The sequence below is a fragment of the Ailuropoda melanoleuca genome, chromosome 2 (genome assembly GCF_002007445.2).
Source record: "Ailuropoda melanoleuca isolate Jingjing chromosome 2, ASM200744v2, whole genome shotgun sequence".
Classification (NCBI taxonomy): Eukaryota; Metazoa; Chordata; class Mammalia; order Carnivora; family Ursidae; genus Ailuropoda; species Ailuropoda melanoleuca.
This window is the reverse complement of record NC_048219.1, coordinates 83,533,355-83,550,327: the sequence shown is the minus strand read 5'-3', so window position 1 is coordinate 83,550,327 and position 16,973 is coordinate 83,533,355. Positions and strand designations below refer to the sequence as shown.

Genomic DNA, 16,973 nt, shown 5'->3' with positions numbered 1-16,973 from the left:
TCATGTGGGCATCTGAACCTTTGACTCTACTGAAAACAGATCCACTGTCCTGGTCCCCCACTTTTCAACAGCTTGCCTTGGGCCTTTTCTTCCTGCTTCATTAATTCCCTCACCCATTCACTGGTAGTGATCTTCTAGCACAAACTGAATTCTGAGTTCAAGCCCGGAGCCTCAACCAAAAAATAAAATCGGTCTATTATTCTCTTCTCCTTCCTGCTCCCATTTTTGCAAGATCTTACAAAATTGCTGTTTTTTTAGCTGTCTCTCTTGGAATCAAATAATTCAATTCTTTATTCACCAAATACTTGATTCTGAAACAGGTATATGTGTATTCTCACCATTGGTACTGGAGATACAACAATAACTAAAATATACAAAACTCACTGCCCTCCTGAAGTTTATACTCTAAGTTGGGGAATGCCTATGGAAATTATATAGTATATTAGAAGTTGGGTGCTATGGAGAAAAGTTAAAGTAAGGGGAAATGAGAGGGGGAAAAGGGAGCAATCGGTAATTTTATAAAGGATGATCAGGGAATGCCTTAAAAAATACATTAGAGGGGCACCTGGCTGTCTCAGTTGGAGAGGCATGTGACTCTTGATCATGGGGTCATGAGTTCGAGCTCCAAAATGGGTGTAGAGATTACTTAAATATAAACTATTAAAAAATACAATTAGAAATGACAAAACAATATGATTAAAAGCTACTTAAGACCTGAAACTGCAAAAGTCCTACAAGAAAACGAAGAGAAAGAGCTCCTTGACATGTGTCTTGGCAATGATTTTCTGGTTATGACACAAAAAGCAAAGACAACAAAGGCAAAAATAAATACATGGAACTACATCAAACTAAAAGGCTTCTGCATAACAAAACAAACAATAAAAAATGGAAGACAACCTACAGAATCAGAGAAATATCTGCAAATCATATATATAAGTGGTTAAGATAGAAAATATATAAATAACTCATACAACTCAATAACAAAAATGAAACAGTTCAATTAAAAAGTGGGCAGAAGAACTAACGAGACATTTTTCCAAAAAAGACATACAGCATACGCAGATGTTCAACATCACTAATTATCAGGAAAAAGCAAGTCAAAACCACAACGGTATCAACTCACACCTGTCAAAATGGCTGAGATTAAAAAAAAGATGAAAGAGCAGTGGCAGAGATGTGGAGAACAGGGTAACACTGTGCACTGTTGGAGGGAATGCAAACTGGTGCAGCCACTATGGAAAACGGTATGGTGGATCCTCAAAAAGTTAAAAATAGAACTACCATATGACCCAGTAATCCTACTTCTGGGTATATATCCACAGGAAATGAGAACGGGATCTTAAAGAGATATGTGCATTCCCATGTTTACTGCACCATTAGCTAAGCTTCACAATAGTCAAGATATGGAAGCAACCTAAGTGTCCACCAACAGATGAATGGATAAAGAAGATATGGTGTGTACAAACACACACACAGGAATACTATTCAGCCGTGAGAGAGAAGGAAATCCTACCATTTCCAACATGGATGGACCCTGAGGGCATTATGCTAAGTGAGATAAGTCAGAAAAGAAAAGAGAAAGACTGCATGATATCCACATATGAAATCTTCAAAGGCCATACTCGTGTAGAAACAGAGCAGAATGGGGATTACCAGGGGCTGAGGAGTGGGGCTGGGTGACTGCGGAGATGTTAGCCAAAGGGTACAAACTTCCAGTTAGAAGATAAGTTCTGGAGATCTAATATACAGCATTGTGATTACAGTTAATGCTGTATTATATACTTAAAAGCTGCTAAGAGAGCTCTTAAACACTCTCACAACAAAAAAGAAATGGTAAGTATGTGACATGATGAAGGGGTCAGCTAACACTGCAGGGGGTAATCACATTGCAATATATAAATGTATTAAATAATCACACAGTACACCTTACACAACACTGTACGTCAATTAGATCTCAATAAAGCTGAAAAACAAACTACTACTTAAGAGCGTCAGCATATAGAAGCAAATAGCCAACTTTTTGCTTACGTAACATGTATTTATTGAGTGCCTCATACACTGTGTGCTGGGTGCTAGGGAGGTGAGAGTAGTTAAAAGGAAAATTTCCTGCAGTTATGCACTTACATTCTACTTACTGGGAGAGACAGATAAAAAACAAACACATGTATCAGGTGGTAACAGTGCTGAAAAAAATAGAGCAAGGGCAAGGGGAGAGAATAATGGAAAGTACAGATGATATACACACACAGGGCCTATTTTTATGGGCAGGCACTCAAAAAATACAGCAATTATAAGTTAAGCAGAGTAGGTCTAAGTTCCTTGACGTCAAGACTGTTCTCTATTATATTCACAGATGTATCCGCAGCACATAAAACAGCAAAGGCACATATGAGGCACTTCAGGATCTGTTGGATGAATTATTTCATATACTACACTGTATCATTTCTATATTCCGATCACCATTTACTTAGTAGATAAGGACAAAAAGCTCAGACACACGTAAAGAGGTGGAATTAAGGATCCCAGGAAATGACAGTTGAAATGAAAGGGTGAGCAAATGCTGAAACTTTTATCCCCATTAATCTCCCAAGAACTTCTGACTTTTTATCTGTGTTCTTAACCTATAGAAAAAAATTTAAGTGATTTATTCTCTTGTCTGAGTTTATTTGAATATTCAAAATAATTTAAGACTGACTTTTAAAAAGCCTGCTCATTCAAAGCTTACTTCACCTGTCAAGTACTGTCTACATGTTTTGTTACTCCTCAGAATATTTTCTTGATTCTAATGTTTCTGATCAGCTAATTTTCTAAAATATTTTCCCTCCCTGAACTTCCAGGGCTTTCTATCTATGCGAAGTTTTGTGAAGTCAGCTCTCTAAAATGATAACTCAAATGCACATGCCCCTTGAGCCAGCCATCTTTCTGCTAGGAATCTAGCCAATATTTACATTCACACAAGGAGCAGAGTTATATATAAAAGGGTGTTCACTGAAACGTTGTTTATAACAGCAAAAAACTAGAACCAACTTCTATATCTAACAATAAAGTACTGATTAAACAAATGATGATATTCCTCATTGGATTTATGTGTCCATATGGAAACCTTTTCTAGATAAAGAGTAAGATGAAAATAGCAAGTCTCACAACAGTAGGTATACCATGCCTCTGTAGGGGAAAAAAGGCAATTAAAAGGATATAAATTATAAATATATACTTTTATGTTTGGTTACACCCAGAAAACTTCTAAAAAGGATACATCAAGAACTGTTTAATAATAGTTATCTTTGGGAAGTGAGACTGGATGTGGAATACAGAGAAACTTTTCTTTTTCATTTTTTCTGTTCCATATTAATATTTAATTCATTTTGCCATATCCACATATTATTTTTATAATTAAAAAATAAACTATTTTAAAAATAACCACATTAGTCTTGATTTTTGAGGAATTGCACAATATAAAGGAGACAGATGTTTATACAACCAATTTTAATATGACAAGAATTCGCTATGAATTCTGTACAGTTCAACAAACATTAGTTGAGTGTATACTCTAACCCAAACATGAAACTAAACACTGAAAGTATTCATGTTTCCTGTAGACTATCAGGACAAAGGAAGTATTGTGAGTATACCTAAGGATGGGTTAATTCTGCCTTAGTGTTGGAGAGGACTCACACACAGTGCTTTTGAAGTAGGCCTTGAAAAAATAATGGGATTTTGTTAGAGATTAAAAAAAAAAAAAAAGGAACGAGTACTGCATGCAGAAGGGACAGCGAGAGTAAGGACATGTAAGTGAAAAGGCTAACAGGCAGGTGTAGATCAAATGCATGGGGAAAGTGGTCTAGCAGGAGACGTGACCGAAAGGTACATGCAGCACTTAATTACTCAGTACAGGAACAAAGAATGTCAACACTGTGGAAGCAAGGAACATCCTTGTCATCTGTCTCCCTCACCTGGGGAAGTATACCTGCAGGACAGTTCTACAACAGAAGTAGGACTACAGAAGCCAAATTAATGTGAACTTAATATTTCAACAGGTTCTTTCCCAAAGATTCTACCACCCACATCAAAGGAAGCACACTCTTACCTCCTGTGTAAGTGACTAGATCCTTACATCCTTGCCAACACCGGAATACAAATTTTTAAAATCTGAAGTAAGTGGATAGTAAAACATGGCATCTGATTATTAATTTTACGTCATTTCTCTATGAGTGGGTCACACATTTATTTTTCATGTGTTTATGGTATTTTCCATCTATATTTTCAGTGAACTGCCTGTACTTATTTTAACTTAGTATTTTTTCCTTAATTTCAAATTTTAAGAAAGTTTACCCACTGACTATCAAATGTTTTGCAAATATGTTTTCCCATTGTGCCATTTTTTACTTCAGTGTTTTTTTTTTCCCCTTGTAGATGTTTTACATTTTCAAGTGGCTAAAATGTTTTATATTTTCTCTATGGTTTCTGGGTTTTGTGTCATGTCATCTTTACCCTCAGAGTTGGGGAAAAAAACACTTCCAATTTTTTTCATGATTTTATTTCATCTTCTATATTTAAAGCATATTTTATATTAAGATCAGTTTTGGTATTTACCAGGGATCCAGCCCAAATTCCAGGATTCTTTCCTAGCGAATAGTTTTTCTAACATCATCTTATTAACTAATCGAACTTTTCCTCAAGGATCTGGACTGCTTTTCTTCAAAGATGAAATTCCCACATATAAGTGGGCTTATTTCTGAACTCTGTTCTGTTCCACTGTTCCATTTACTCTTGTAACACTATTCGTAGTTATTATAGCTTTATAACATGTTTTAAATGATCTTTTATATATAGATAATGCATACTATAGGATATAAAGTGGCTTATAATTTCTTTCACTGTCTGGAAGGGCTTGTCTCCCACAGTGACTGCGTACTTTGTTAAACACAGCTAAGCTGTAACTCTAAGCTGTAACTACATTTGTCAGAGCACTTTCTCCGTATGGCTCTAAGTTAGTCATGTCCGCACGTGATCTGGAGGCTGCAGTAAACAGTCCTCACTCTGCTTTCAGGGGAGTGAAGTGCTGTCGTGTGCTGTTAATACCACTACGCACTGGCTCACCTTGGAGGGAGGGGCGGCGGCCAGACCCGCAGCACCTGCAGCTCCTGCTGGAGCTCCTCAGCAATTTTTCCGATTCCTAAGCCAGGCATGGTAGTCCCATGGCAAAAGGTGCCAGCTTCTTCTGCAAATTAGCTGCTTATCAAAGCTGGAGGCCATGAGACACAGATATGGGATCATTTGTCCTTGTGAGTTCCAGTTTGTCCTTGTTCTCCTTTGCTTCACACCTAGCTTTTTTCCCCTGGCTGCCAGCCCTACTGTCCTACAGCGACTTTCCATCTGCACATTGTATTTTGTGCCGGGTGTAATTCTAAATGCTTCGCTATATTCATCTCCATAACAAATCTTTCAGGTGACACTATTATTAATTACCTTTTTACATATGATAAAACTGAGGCAGAAAATTCAGGAACTTATCCAAAGTCATACAGCTACTAAGGGAAAGAGTTGGGATAAAACAGATAAATATGTACTGGTTGAGAATACATGGTTAGATGTTTGTATCATATGATTAACTGGGTAAATACAGAGAAGATGTATTTATTAAATCTGTGAGTGACACAAAGCTAGAATAGCTAAAACATTAAATGAAAAACTCAAGAGTTCAAAATTTCAACAAATTAGAATATGTTAAACATAACAAAATAAAGTTTAATAAGGATAAAGATAAAATGAAATAAATTTCAGAAAAATTAATCATTCCAAATGTAAGAGAGAAAATAATTATCTTAGTTCATGTCCCTCCCTGACCGCCCCCCCCCAAAAAAAAAGACCTACAGAAAAATTTCAAGCTATACTGACAGGGTTAGCAGAAAATAGAAAACAGTATTATCTTGCACTGATGCAAGTCTAATGACCACAGTAGGGACTGGTAACCTGCCCTGGTTTAACCACATCTTAAATACAGTGTTCGGTCTAGAAAACCACTAACTCATCTCCAGAGAAGGCAAGCAGACCGCTGCCATAGAAAGAATAGTACACAAACTTAAAATGTTTAGCCTGGCAAATACAAGTATTTTTAGTGAACATTTATGCAGAAGACTGTATATTTCCAAAGGGCAAAACATGGATCATTCAGTGGAACTCACAGTGAAGCAGATTTTAACTGAAAATAAGAAAGATTTTTCTAATATAAAAAGCTTTTGAACAGTGGCATGGATTGGCCTTCTGAGGCAGTGGGCTGCCCATCAACTGACAAGATTAAAAAAGACTTTATGACAAAATACTCTGTGTGTTGTAAAGAGACTTTTAGCATTGGGAATGTGTGTAGGAGGAAGAAATGGATTGTGGTGGTTTTGTTGGACTGAATGACCTCTAACTTTTCTTGCAGCTCAAAAAACTTTCCTTTTGATTCTAGGCACAAAAACAGCAACTAAATCTGATGCAGGAAAATATGGTTGCAGTTTAATTTATTTAAAATATTGTTTTTCTGATTACAAAAGTAAAAACAATGTTTTTGATGCTGAAATACACATGAAGATGTTTATCTTCACATTTTATTTACACATACGTATATGTGCACATAATAGCCTACTTAATATCCTATTGTGGAGAGTCCATGGCTCCTACTGGCTCCATAACAGCCACTGTGGATATGCCATAATTTATTTAACTGTCCAACTATTATTGAACATGTAATAACTATTTTTATAATAGTAATAAACACCTTTGTACATAAAATTTTTTCCATAGTTTTTACTAAGATCCTTGACATATTCTTACATAGTTTTCCAGAATTCTGCTATTATATTCAAAGTTTCAATTTTAAGAGATAGGAAGGAGGGGGAAAGTACACAAGCAAGATTCACAGAAAGACAAACAAAACACAGTTCCTGCCCCAGGTATTTTGCCAGTGAAAGCAGACAAACTGTGGTGGTAAACTTGGTCTTTATGGTGTTTCTCTTTCAACAACAAACTTATTAAGAGGACTACGATTCCAAATAACCAGTGATTTCTCAAAGCCATTTAATGTCTAATATATACAAGCTCAGAAAAAGTGGAAAAGGTATCTTCAACATGTACACTTCTCTCCATTTATCAGACCTTCAAAGAAAGACACAACAGAAGCGTGCTGAGATTCAGTGAGAGCTGAATGAGACCTAGGTTAATGGATGTAGATACAGGTGTCTCTGGGAATTCTTGTAGCATAAGGTGCTCTGGATCAGCTCATATTACACTAAAAACCAATGAAAAGACAATTCTTGGAGAAAACAAACCCATTATCAAAGAACATATTTCTCTTTCTTGCAACCAGACAAATGTGGCACAGTGGTATTATTTACCTATTTTTGTAAAACAATCCAGACTCCAAACAAAAGGCTTCAAATTAAGCAATTTCCCCTTAGCTGAAAGCTATTCACGGCTTTTTCCCTTTTTACATAATTCCTCCCCTCACCTAAAAAGCAGACTGCCTTGTATTTCTTACCAATAATATACCAAAATCTTCAATTGTCTAAATTTCCTTTTAAAATATTCAGATAGAAACATTTTATAAATTTAATCTTGAGAAAATCCCTCCGGAGCCTTCTGTCACATTCAATCTAGACTGCTAACCCTCTTCATCTTCCTTTCACTTGTTCCCTACATCCCACGTCTCTGTTTTGGTTTATACTCAGTTTTGATAGCATATACCCTCCAAGGCATCAACTTAGAAAGTAGACTTTTGAGGCCTTGCATGACTAAAACTTGAAATTCTAAGTTGAAATTAATTTTCTCTCATAATTTTGAATGAACCGCTCCACTGCTTCTAGCTTTCACTGTTGTTCTTGAGAAGTCTGAAGCCATCCTGATGTCAGATCATTTTTCCAAGACTTTTATTCCCCCTCTCTTTGGAGGCTGTTAGATCTTTCCTTTACCCTAAGGGGTCTGACGGCATTGTGCCTTGGTGTGGGTCTGTTTTCATACACTGTGCTGGAATCTTGGTGGCTGCTTTCAATCTGGAAACTCATGTCCTTCACTTCTGGGATATTTTCTCGAAACCTTGCTGTATTCATATTTTGTTTTTTAAATAAATTTTAAAACTCTAAGTATACATACATAAACATCTAGTTTGATAAATATTTAAGTCAATATGCCCATTAATATTTAAAAGTGAGGCCCCCAATAGCTGAATAGAAACTGTGGGCATGGCATTTACTGGTGGTGCACCACTGGGGGCAGGGGAGGTTGTGGCCATTTTGCTGAGGGAGCCTCATGTAGCAGTATCTCTAGTTTTTCTTCTTGTAGGCTAATCCATTTCCTAGACAGGAACCCTCCAATCTTCTGTCTACTTTCAGCTGTACCTGGCATCCCTAAGTTCACAGCCTCCATGATTTGACCTCTTCAGATAAAAAATCTCTAGTTTCATTCACGGTAGCGAGGAGGCAGGGGTGAACTTGGGGTCTAGCTACTCCTTATACAAACTTATTTAAAAATTCTACAGTTTTCAATCCTACCATGCACCCTACAGCCTTGGGTCTTTCCAAGGTTCTGAAGCACTCACCAGTTGGTTTTCAATTAACTTCTCCCCATGCAGGTACTTTAGCTTTCTGTTTTCCATCTTCTAAAAATTTGCTGACATCTCTTGTCTACTGTTGATTTCTTTCTCATTTCTTTAGTGCTTGTTCATTATACCTTCTCAGCCCTCTATAATCACTTCAATGGCTTTCAAGAGAGTGGAGGATAAATGCAGGTGTTCACTCTGCCAGGCTAACCTGGAACACCTCCTTTGTTACATGTAGGCATCTTCGAAGGATCAGATACATACTTTCTTTTCTCCTCATCCTTAAAAATCTTCCTGAACTTGTATTTTGAGCTCCAGATCTATATTTCCAAATGCCTCTTGGGAACATATGTCAAAAGTAACTCATTATCTTTTCTGAAAATCTATTTCTTCTTGCAACTTGGTGTCATAATCCTTACAGTTACCCACATTGAAGACTTTAACGTTATCTCTTACTCTTCGTTCTTTCCAAATCTCTCTATATCTAATAAGATACTAGCACCTGTCAGTTACACTAAAGAGTGCTTGTGTCTCATCCTCACTATTTCACTGTCTACCTTACAGCTACTCCCCAAATACGAATTCATCCTACTCTACCCATCTTCAAGTCTGGTTTAAATGCCCCCACTTCCATGAAGTCTTCCTTTATGCTTTCTAGGTTAAGTAAACTCCTCCTCCTCCAGAAGACTTGCTCACTTTATTAACATTTCTCTTATGCACTTACTATATTTAACATTTTCTACAAATCTGCATGTGTTTTATTTCCTCTATTAGAATGTAAGGGTTTTAAGGAAAGAGGCTTTGAAGAAATCTATCTCTGACCTTACTCATTACCAAGTTTTTATTGTGCCATCAGTATATATGCTATAGGAATAAACAAATTGGCAACTACTCAGGGAAACAAAGAAACAGAGGACACACATCTTACCTTCTGGAGAAAAATGTCTAGCTATAGATATAGTCCGTCTATAGTACAACATCCCAACAATACGGCCCTCAACCAGGTCAAGAACACAGGCTTCTACATTTAACGTTACCACTGCCAAGCTAATCAGCTGCCATCTCTGGTAGCTAAAACTAATGGGTTATTGCCCTTTCATGAATTAACAATAAATCTGAACCACTTGACAGAATATAAAATCTTCAGTTAATGGTTACTCAGCTTCTGACAAAAGCCTGTTTAAATTCATTAAAATCTATGAAATCATACTAATCTTCATTCCTCTATAGAGTTCTAAGCTCTCTTAATAGTAAGAAAAATACAAACCAACATTAGTTTTCACAGAAATGTCTTGAATCAAATGCATTCCATATTATGCCATCAGTTTTTATAAAGAATAAATCACATTAAGAATCTGACATCTTCTGTAACATCACTGTTAGAAGACATTTGCCATTATGTACTAGATTAAACCATGTAAAATTGCCAGTATTCAACTCTTTTTGACTTATAAAAAGGGCATTATTATGTGCTTCATCTCATAGTTCAGTCTTTAATAATGAGCTATCAAATTAAGTCATAATTTAGCAGTAAGAAAAAATTGTATCTCATTTGTTAAGGTAATATGTTCTCCCAACTCACAAAGATGAGAATGATACTGAACAAAACACTTCCCTTTTTTAAAATACATTTATTTATTTATTATTTTTAAGATTTTTATTTATTTGACAAAGAGAGACACAGCGAGAGAGGGAACACAAGCAGAGGGAGAGGTTGAGAAGCAGGCTTCCCACTGAGCAGGGAGCCCAATGCGGGGCTCGATCCCAGGACCCTGGAATCATGACCTGAGCCAAAGGCAGACGCTTAATGACTGAGCCACCCAGATGCCCCTGAACAAAACACTTCCTTGAATGCAATACTCAACTGTGATCATCTCCTCAGCTGAGATTTTGTTATAATTACTTGTATGATTGTTCTTGTTTGATTTTTTTCACTTTTATTGATCCAAATGTATACATGTTTTTCTGAAAATTGAGTATTGTAGTTATATATATATATAACTACAATACTATATATATATATATATTGTAATTACATATACAGTTATTCTAGTCATAGAATTTATATATATAAACTGGTTACCTAGAGTGCTGTGTTCAAAAGGATCCTTCCTGAACTTGGCAGTGAAAGTACCAAGGTCAACTGGTGATCTGGATTCCTTAAACGTACTGGAAAGGGAAAGGCAAAATGGCACATATTTGCAGCCCTACCCCACGTACTAAAGTAAAGTACTCAAGGTCTACATGATAAGGAATTTGAGAATTATGAAAGCCAATCTGTAAGAAGTGAGATCTGAACTGAATTTAGAATGGGGGGGGGGCGCCTGGGTGGCCCAGCTGTTAAGCATCTGCCTTCAGCTCAGGGCGTGATCCCGGTGTTATGGGATCGAGCCCCACATCAGGCTCCTCCGTTATGAGCCTGCTTCTTCCCCTCCCACTCCCCCTGCTTGTGTTCCCTCTCTCGCTGGCTGTCTCTATCTCTGTCGAATAAATAAATAAAATCTTTAAAAAAAAAAAAAAGAAAGAAATAAGAGAGGGGAATTGATAGAAATGGTAAAGGCATTCCTGCCAGAGCCAATGAAATATGAAATAGACAATGAAATGCAATGAAATGTATATTATATACATAATATATATCTATATGTCATATAAATCAATCAATCAGCTTGATTTGAGGATAGAATCCATAGTAAAAGAAATGAGAAATGAACCCAGAGATGAACTTTTTGAGCTGTAGCTTTTTGAGCAGGAGGGCAGTAACGTGAAGAAAATGGTATACAAATGTTGAAAATCAAGCAATTTCTTTTTAAGACTAGAAGTCGTCTCAAGTTTAGCATTTTACCACTACTACAGTAAGAGTTCACTGAGCAAGACGCTAATAACACTGGATGAAAGACTGCTGGAAAAAGGGAGTTATCACTCCACAGATCACTTATCACTTACAAAAACAAAAAAGATTCTTTACATGACCTTGTAAGCAAATCTAACCTTATGATCAAACTTAGAGTCACCAGTAATGGGCTAACCTGTCACCATGTGCCTCTTTAGAGGATGCAATGAGGACACATAATCTATACAATATCCATGCCCAAAACGTTTAACCTAAATTTGATCATAAAGAAACAAATCACAAATACCTAAACCCTCTGAGCGACACTCTCAAGAGCAACTAGCCTGAATACTTACGTTAGTGTCATAGAAGACAGAAGCAAAACAGGAGCATTTTGTTCTAGTTAAAGAAAACGAGAGAGATATGACAACCAAATGCAACAAATGATCTTTTACTGGATCCAAGACTGGAGTTAAAAATAAATAGCTGTAAGTACATTATCAGAACAACTGAGACATCTGAAAGTGGGCTATATATTAAACAACGGTATTGTAAGAATGTTAAGTTTCACAACTGTGATAACTGCACTGTGATCATGTAGGATTATTCCCCTTCCTTCTGACCTCTTGGGTTAAGTATCAGAATGCTGGTAACTCTCAAGTTAGAGTGCAAATAGATGAATTTTTAAAAATAAGTAAAACCGTGTGCACAGGGGTAGAGGAGAGTGGCAAAAGTTAGCGATAGGTATCTAGGTGAAGAATTCACACTCATTGCGCTATCCTTATAATTTTCCTGGTCTAAAAAAAGCAAGAGATCTTACCTAATTTGGGTCAAATTCCATAGTTTATGGATATGAAAACTGAAGGCAAAGAAATTTTATTTTGACATGTTCACCCGGCTAGGGTGTAGCAAGTATGTACTTCCAGCTGCTGTGGTTTTACCTTTCCGCCCAGCGCTCTGCCTCACACAGTCTCAGCCTAACCACACAGGGCGAATCCAACAAGGGATAAGAGGTGACCAGGGGCCAGGGGCTGACTACCAAGCAGATGTTCTAAACCATCAGCAGCAATAAGGGCCCGGGTAGGATCAGTCACAGATATGGAAAGGAGGGGGCAAAATAAAGAACCAGGGTTAACAGGAATCATAAAGACTTAGTGATATATCAGAGAAAAAAGAAATAACTTTATAATGTAGAAGCTGAAAAGATAGGAAAAGAAGAGAACTAGGGATAACATAAAAGAAAAACTGGAATAAGATGGCCATTTAGGATTAAGAAACTTAGTTTGAGATGTGTACATTTCAATTTTAATGTCCCAAAATGTAAGCTACAAGTATACTAGAATGTAGACTGCGGGAGGGTAGGGATTTTTGCCCTTTTTCTCTATGGGTATATCCACAAGTAACCTCAACAATGCCTGGAAATAAACTTTTTTTTTTGAACAAAGGCGGCGACAAGTTTGTGAAGCATTCAGGTATAGACAGACAGGAAATACATGAAATTTAAGAGAGGGTATCAAAAGATATTTACTTTGTAGATCCTTAGGGAAGTGGACACATTTTAGGTCTCTACCTTCTTCCAGGTCAGTTTACAGAGCTCTGCTTGTAGTTCTAAGTATAAGCTCGAATACTAGCTGTGTTTTCTCCCCACTCTTCCTTAATGTGTATCTTTATAGGAAACCTCACAGGGAGGATGGATGACGATGATCTATGTATACCCTCTAGTACCTTCAACATCCCATCATTATTCTGAACTGATTTCACTAGCCAGAGCAGGGAGTTCAGGTGTGGTCCCAGGACTGGCACCACCAGTATCAGCTGGGAGTTTGTCAAAGATGCAAATTCTTACTAGGTTTCACCCTAGACCTACCGAATCAGAAACTCTGTGGGTATGGCCCAGTGATCTTTCCAGGGGATTCTGATGTGCACCACAGAGCCAAAGACAAAATGAAGGTACTAAACAAAATATCTACCTCATAGTTAAAGTCATTCTTCTTGAGATGCAGCTAAAAATTTAAGACCCAATTACATATAAAGATATTAGTAATAAAATCTGGTGTAACATACCACACAGTCATAATTCACCATGTAGTGATCATACGGCAAAACCAGCCTACAACAGGACATTTGTAAAGGCATCGACTCACTTTAACGTCTCAGCAAGAAAGAAGCTCTGCTGTACATCATCATGCGTAGGAGTAGAAGAGTACACGTCCTTCACCCCAGAAAATCCACCACTGACTCGGCAAGACTTTTCAATAGCCTATGAAAGAGATCAGACCAAAGAATCGATTCCACAGAATCTCAAGTTTTGAAGGACAAATTCAGAAACCACAGTCAAAAGTTCACAAAGATCTGTATGAGAATTTGATAGGTTAAGAATAAAATTTATTACCAAATGGAAGTATTCTCACACTGGAAAAATTAACTGAGGTACTCTGTTTCCTGTGCAATGGTTCCTTCTCCAAACCCTTTCATCTTTTAAAAACATCTTACATTTTCCTCACTTAGAAAAGTCAATTCACACTGAATCAGAGACCTGTCTGGCACAATAAAGCCGCATTAATTTTGACAAATCAGGGGAGTTCAGTTTGGATTTTAAATTTTACTTTCCATTTTAAAGGCAATTTTTTTCACTTCTAAAGATAAACAAAACACGCTTAAAACAATAGTATTACCTCCATAGTAATAGCAATGAGGTAATATTTATTGCAAACATACTGTATGACAGACATCGTATTATGATCCTACAAGTTAGGCATTACAGGGGGTATCAACTGGCAGGAAGTACCCACCCACATACCTACTACAATAATCACAATATTAAGAGCTAACCATTACGAAGTTCTTGCTACATGCTGAAGGCTCTTCTTAGGGCTTCACATGTATTAAGATTTAAATATCCAACAACTCATGAGGTTGTCTTAATAGGCTCTACTTCAGATAGGAAAACTAAGGCAAAGAGTAAAAATTTGCTCCTCATTATCATTAACTACTGTGCTCTACTGCCCAACTGGGAGCTAAAATTCTTAATTTACATCTCTTCTTACATCTTTGAACATGTCTAAATAAAACACACTGAATCAAATGGAACCCATTCAAAACCCTGTTTTTAATTCATAGCAAGCAAATATCCTGCTTATGCAGGCATATCGCTCCCGAATTACGCCATTCACGAGAAGGTGAATCACATGCGGTTCTTTCCTCCCTCTACCTAGCCCTGAGATATGTCAAATGAAGGTACAGTTAATTAATCATTACTGCCATGGCTTCTTGTTCCTAATCTTACTACCTTCTTGCTCTTCTGTTCTTCCTCCTTTCTAATGAAAAGCTAATTAACACTGAAAGTTTTTATTTAATCAAGCTGTTCATTTTTATATGGTTCCATTTTTATTATAGCTGGGTTTTAGAAGTCTTCTTAACAAACAGTTTGGTACTTTATCTAAAATTTTTTTTAAAGATTTGAGAGAGAGAGAGAGACGAGAGAGCATGTGTGCATTGTGTGGTGGGGAGGCACAGAGAAAGAGGGAGAGAATTCTTTTTTTTTTTTTTTTTTTAAGATTTTTTTATTTATTTATTCGACAGAGATAGAGACAGCCAGCGAGAGAGGGAACACAAGCAGGGGGAGTGGGAGAGGAAGAAGCAGGCTCATAGCAGAGGAGCCTGATGTGGGGCTCGATCCCATAACGCCGGGATCACGCCCTGAGCCGAAGGCAGATGCTTAACCGCTGTGCCACCCAGGCGCCCCGAGGGAGAGAATTCTTAAGCAGACTCCCTGCTGAGTGCAGAGCCCGACACAGGGCTCAATCCCAGGACTATGAGATCATGACCTGAGCTGAAATCAAGAGTCAGCCGTTCAACGGACTGAGCCACCCAGGCACCCCTCTCTATCTAAAGATCTTAAACATATTTTGAATTGAAGAGTTTTTAAATGCCATGTTCTGTGCAATGATCATGTGTCTCTACTGCCAGAAAACTATCAGAGCAGTTTAAGGATATTGAGAAAGTAGCAGGGAGGCATGACTAATTTAGAGTCATTTCCTGAAGGCAAGTTTTCATACAAATATACTCAAGTTGGAAGTTTGAAGATGTGAATGGAATAGCTAAAGCTACAGAAAACATACAGGATACTATTCTTTTGTCTCAGCCTGACTTCCCTTTACCTTCTTCACACTGAAAAGGGAGGCCAGTGATAGACAAGAAAGTAACTTCTACTTAAGATGTGAATTCTCCTCTTTTGTCTCCAACCCTGCCTTTCCTTACCATGGCATACTTCTGAAACTTGAATTTAAAGCATAATTATTTCAGTTCATGTTCTTTATACTCTGGTTGCCACTGTGAAACCTTCTTTTTACATCAATTGGTCTATATTCCACCCTAAAACTTATCTTGCCCATTCTTACCCAAGCAATTTACTAACAATATTTATCTCACCTAGAATGTCATCATTCTATTGAGGCTGCAAGCTTAAGTTAAACAATTGGAATATGAATATCCATCATAGCTAGTGCTATTTAGCATAATTAGTATATCTCAAAGAATAAAACACTCCCTTACTCCTGGGAATGTGCTATACTTTCATGACAAGACTAATATTTTTTCTTCCTCCCCAGGTATACAGACAGACATGGGGTTCTCTGAAAGGCTAGTATTTTAGGAATAAACCACTTGCCTTCTTTACTTACTAGCCATTAAAAATGTCTCATAAATAGATAAACAGTCTTTCAATCTAGAAAAATTTTAACAATTCACGGATTCTTCTTATGATTGTCCACCAAGAAATTACTTGGAACACAAGCTGAAGTGAATAGTGGGTAATCTATTCAGGCTGTGAGTCTGGGCAGTTTTACGATTTTTTTTTCTAGAGGTTAAGCCTTAATTGGCAAATAAAACCCATAATGCCTTTTAAATGACTTTTTATTATTCAAGAATAATAATGAGTGAACACCACTAGGAAAATAGTTTTAATCAAGAACTAGGATTCTAAGGTTTATTTCTACTGCTTAAGTAACTTAAATTAAGGGGGACTTGGGTGGCTCAGTTGGTTGAGAGTCTGAATTCAGCTCAGGTCATGATCTCAGGATCCTGGGATCCAGCCCCACAACAGAGACAGGCTCCGTGCTCAGTGGGGAGTCTACTTAAGATTCTCCCTCTCCCTCTGCCCCTCCCTCCCCTCCTCCTGTTCTCCCTCTCTCTCTCAAATAAATAAAATCTTAAAAACAAAAAACTTGAAATTTAAACTGAGTAACAGAGTTTTTCCATCAGATAAATGGAAGTAGCACTACAATTACTGAACATGAAGTAACATGGATGAGGACACATAGTACTATGGGAAGGCTTGATTTAAGGCTCTTGAACACAAAATGAAATATTGGCTTATTTACCAGTGCTGCTTCCCAGCCCCACTGCCTATATCTTGGATCGTGAGTGAATCGCCATAGGTACCAATAGGTTTCAATTACTTCTGGACGGAGGATGTAATACTTTTCAGCCTGCCGGACTGCCACAGCCTCTACTGCACCATCAAACTTGAATGATTCAGGACCCAGCTTTAATGCTGTAACATGA

The 16,973-nt window shown here is 37.3% G+C and overlaps 1 protein-coding gene across 1 annotated transcript in view; it reads right to left on the bottom strand.

Moving 5' to 3' along the window:
• MAN1A2 (mannosidase alpha class 1A member 2) overlaps window positions 1–16,973 on the bottom strand; it is a 189,996-nt gene that overhangs the window by 15,443 nt on the left and 157,580 nt on the right. The window contains exons 11-12 of the mRNA XM_002924539.4: window positions 16,790–16,962; window positions 13,553–13,668 (exon numbers count right to left, since the gene is read on the bottom strand). Of these exons, the coding sequence (XP_002924585.1) occupies window positions 13,553–13,668; window positions 16,790–16,962 (289 nt within the window). The remainder of the gene's footprint in view (window positions 1–13,552; window positions 13,669–16,789; window positions 16,963–16,973) is intronic.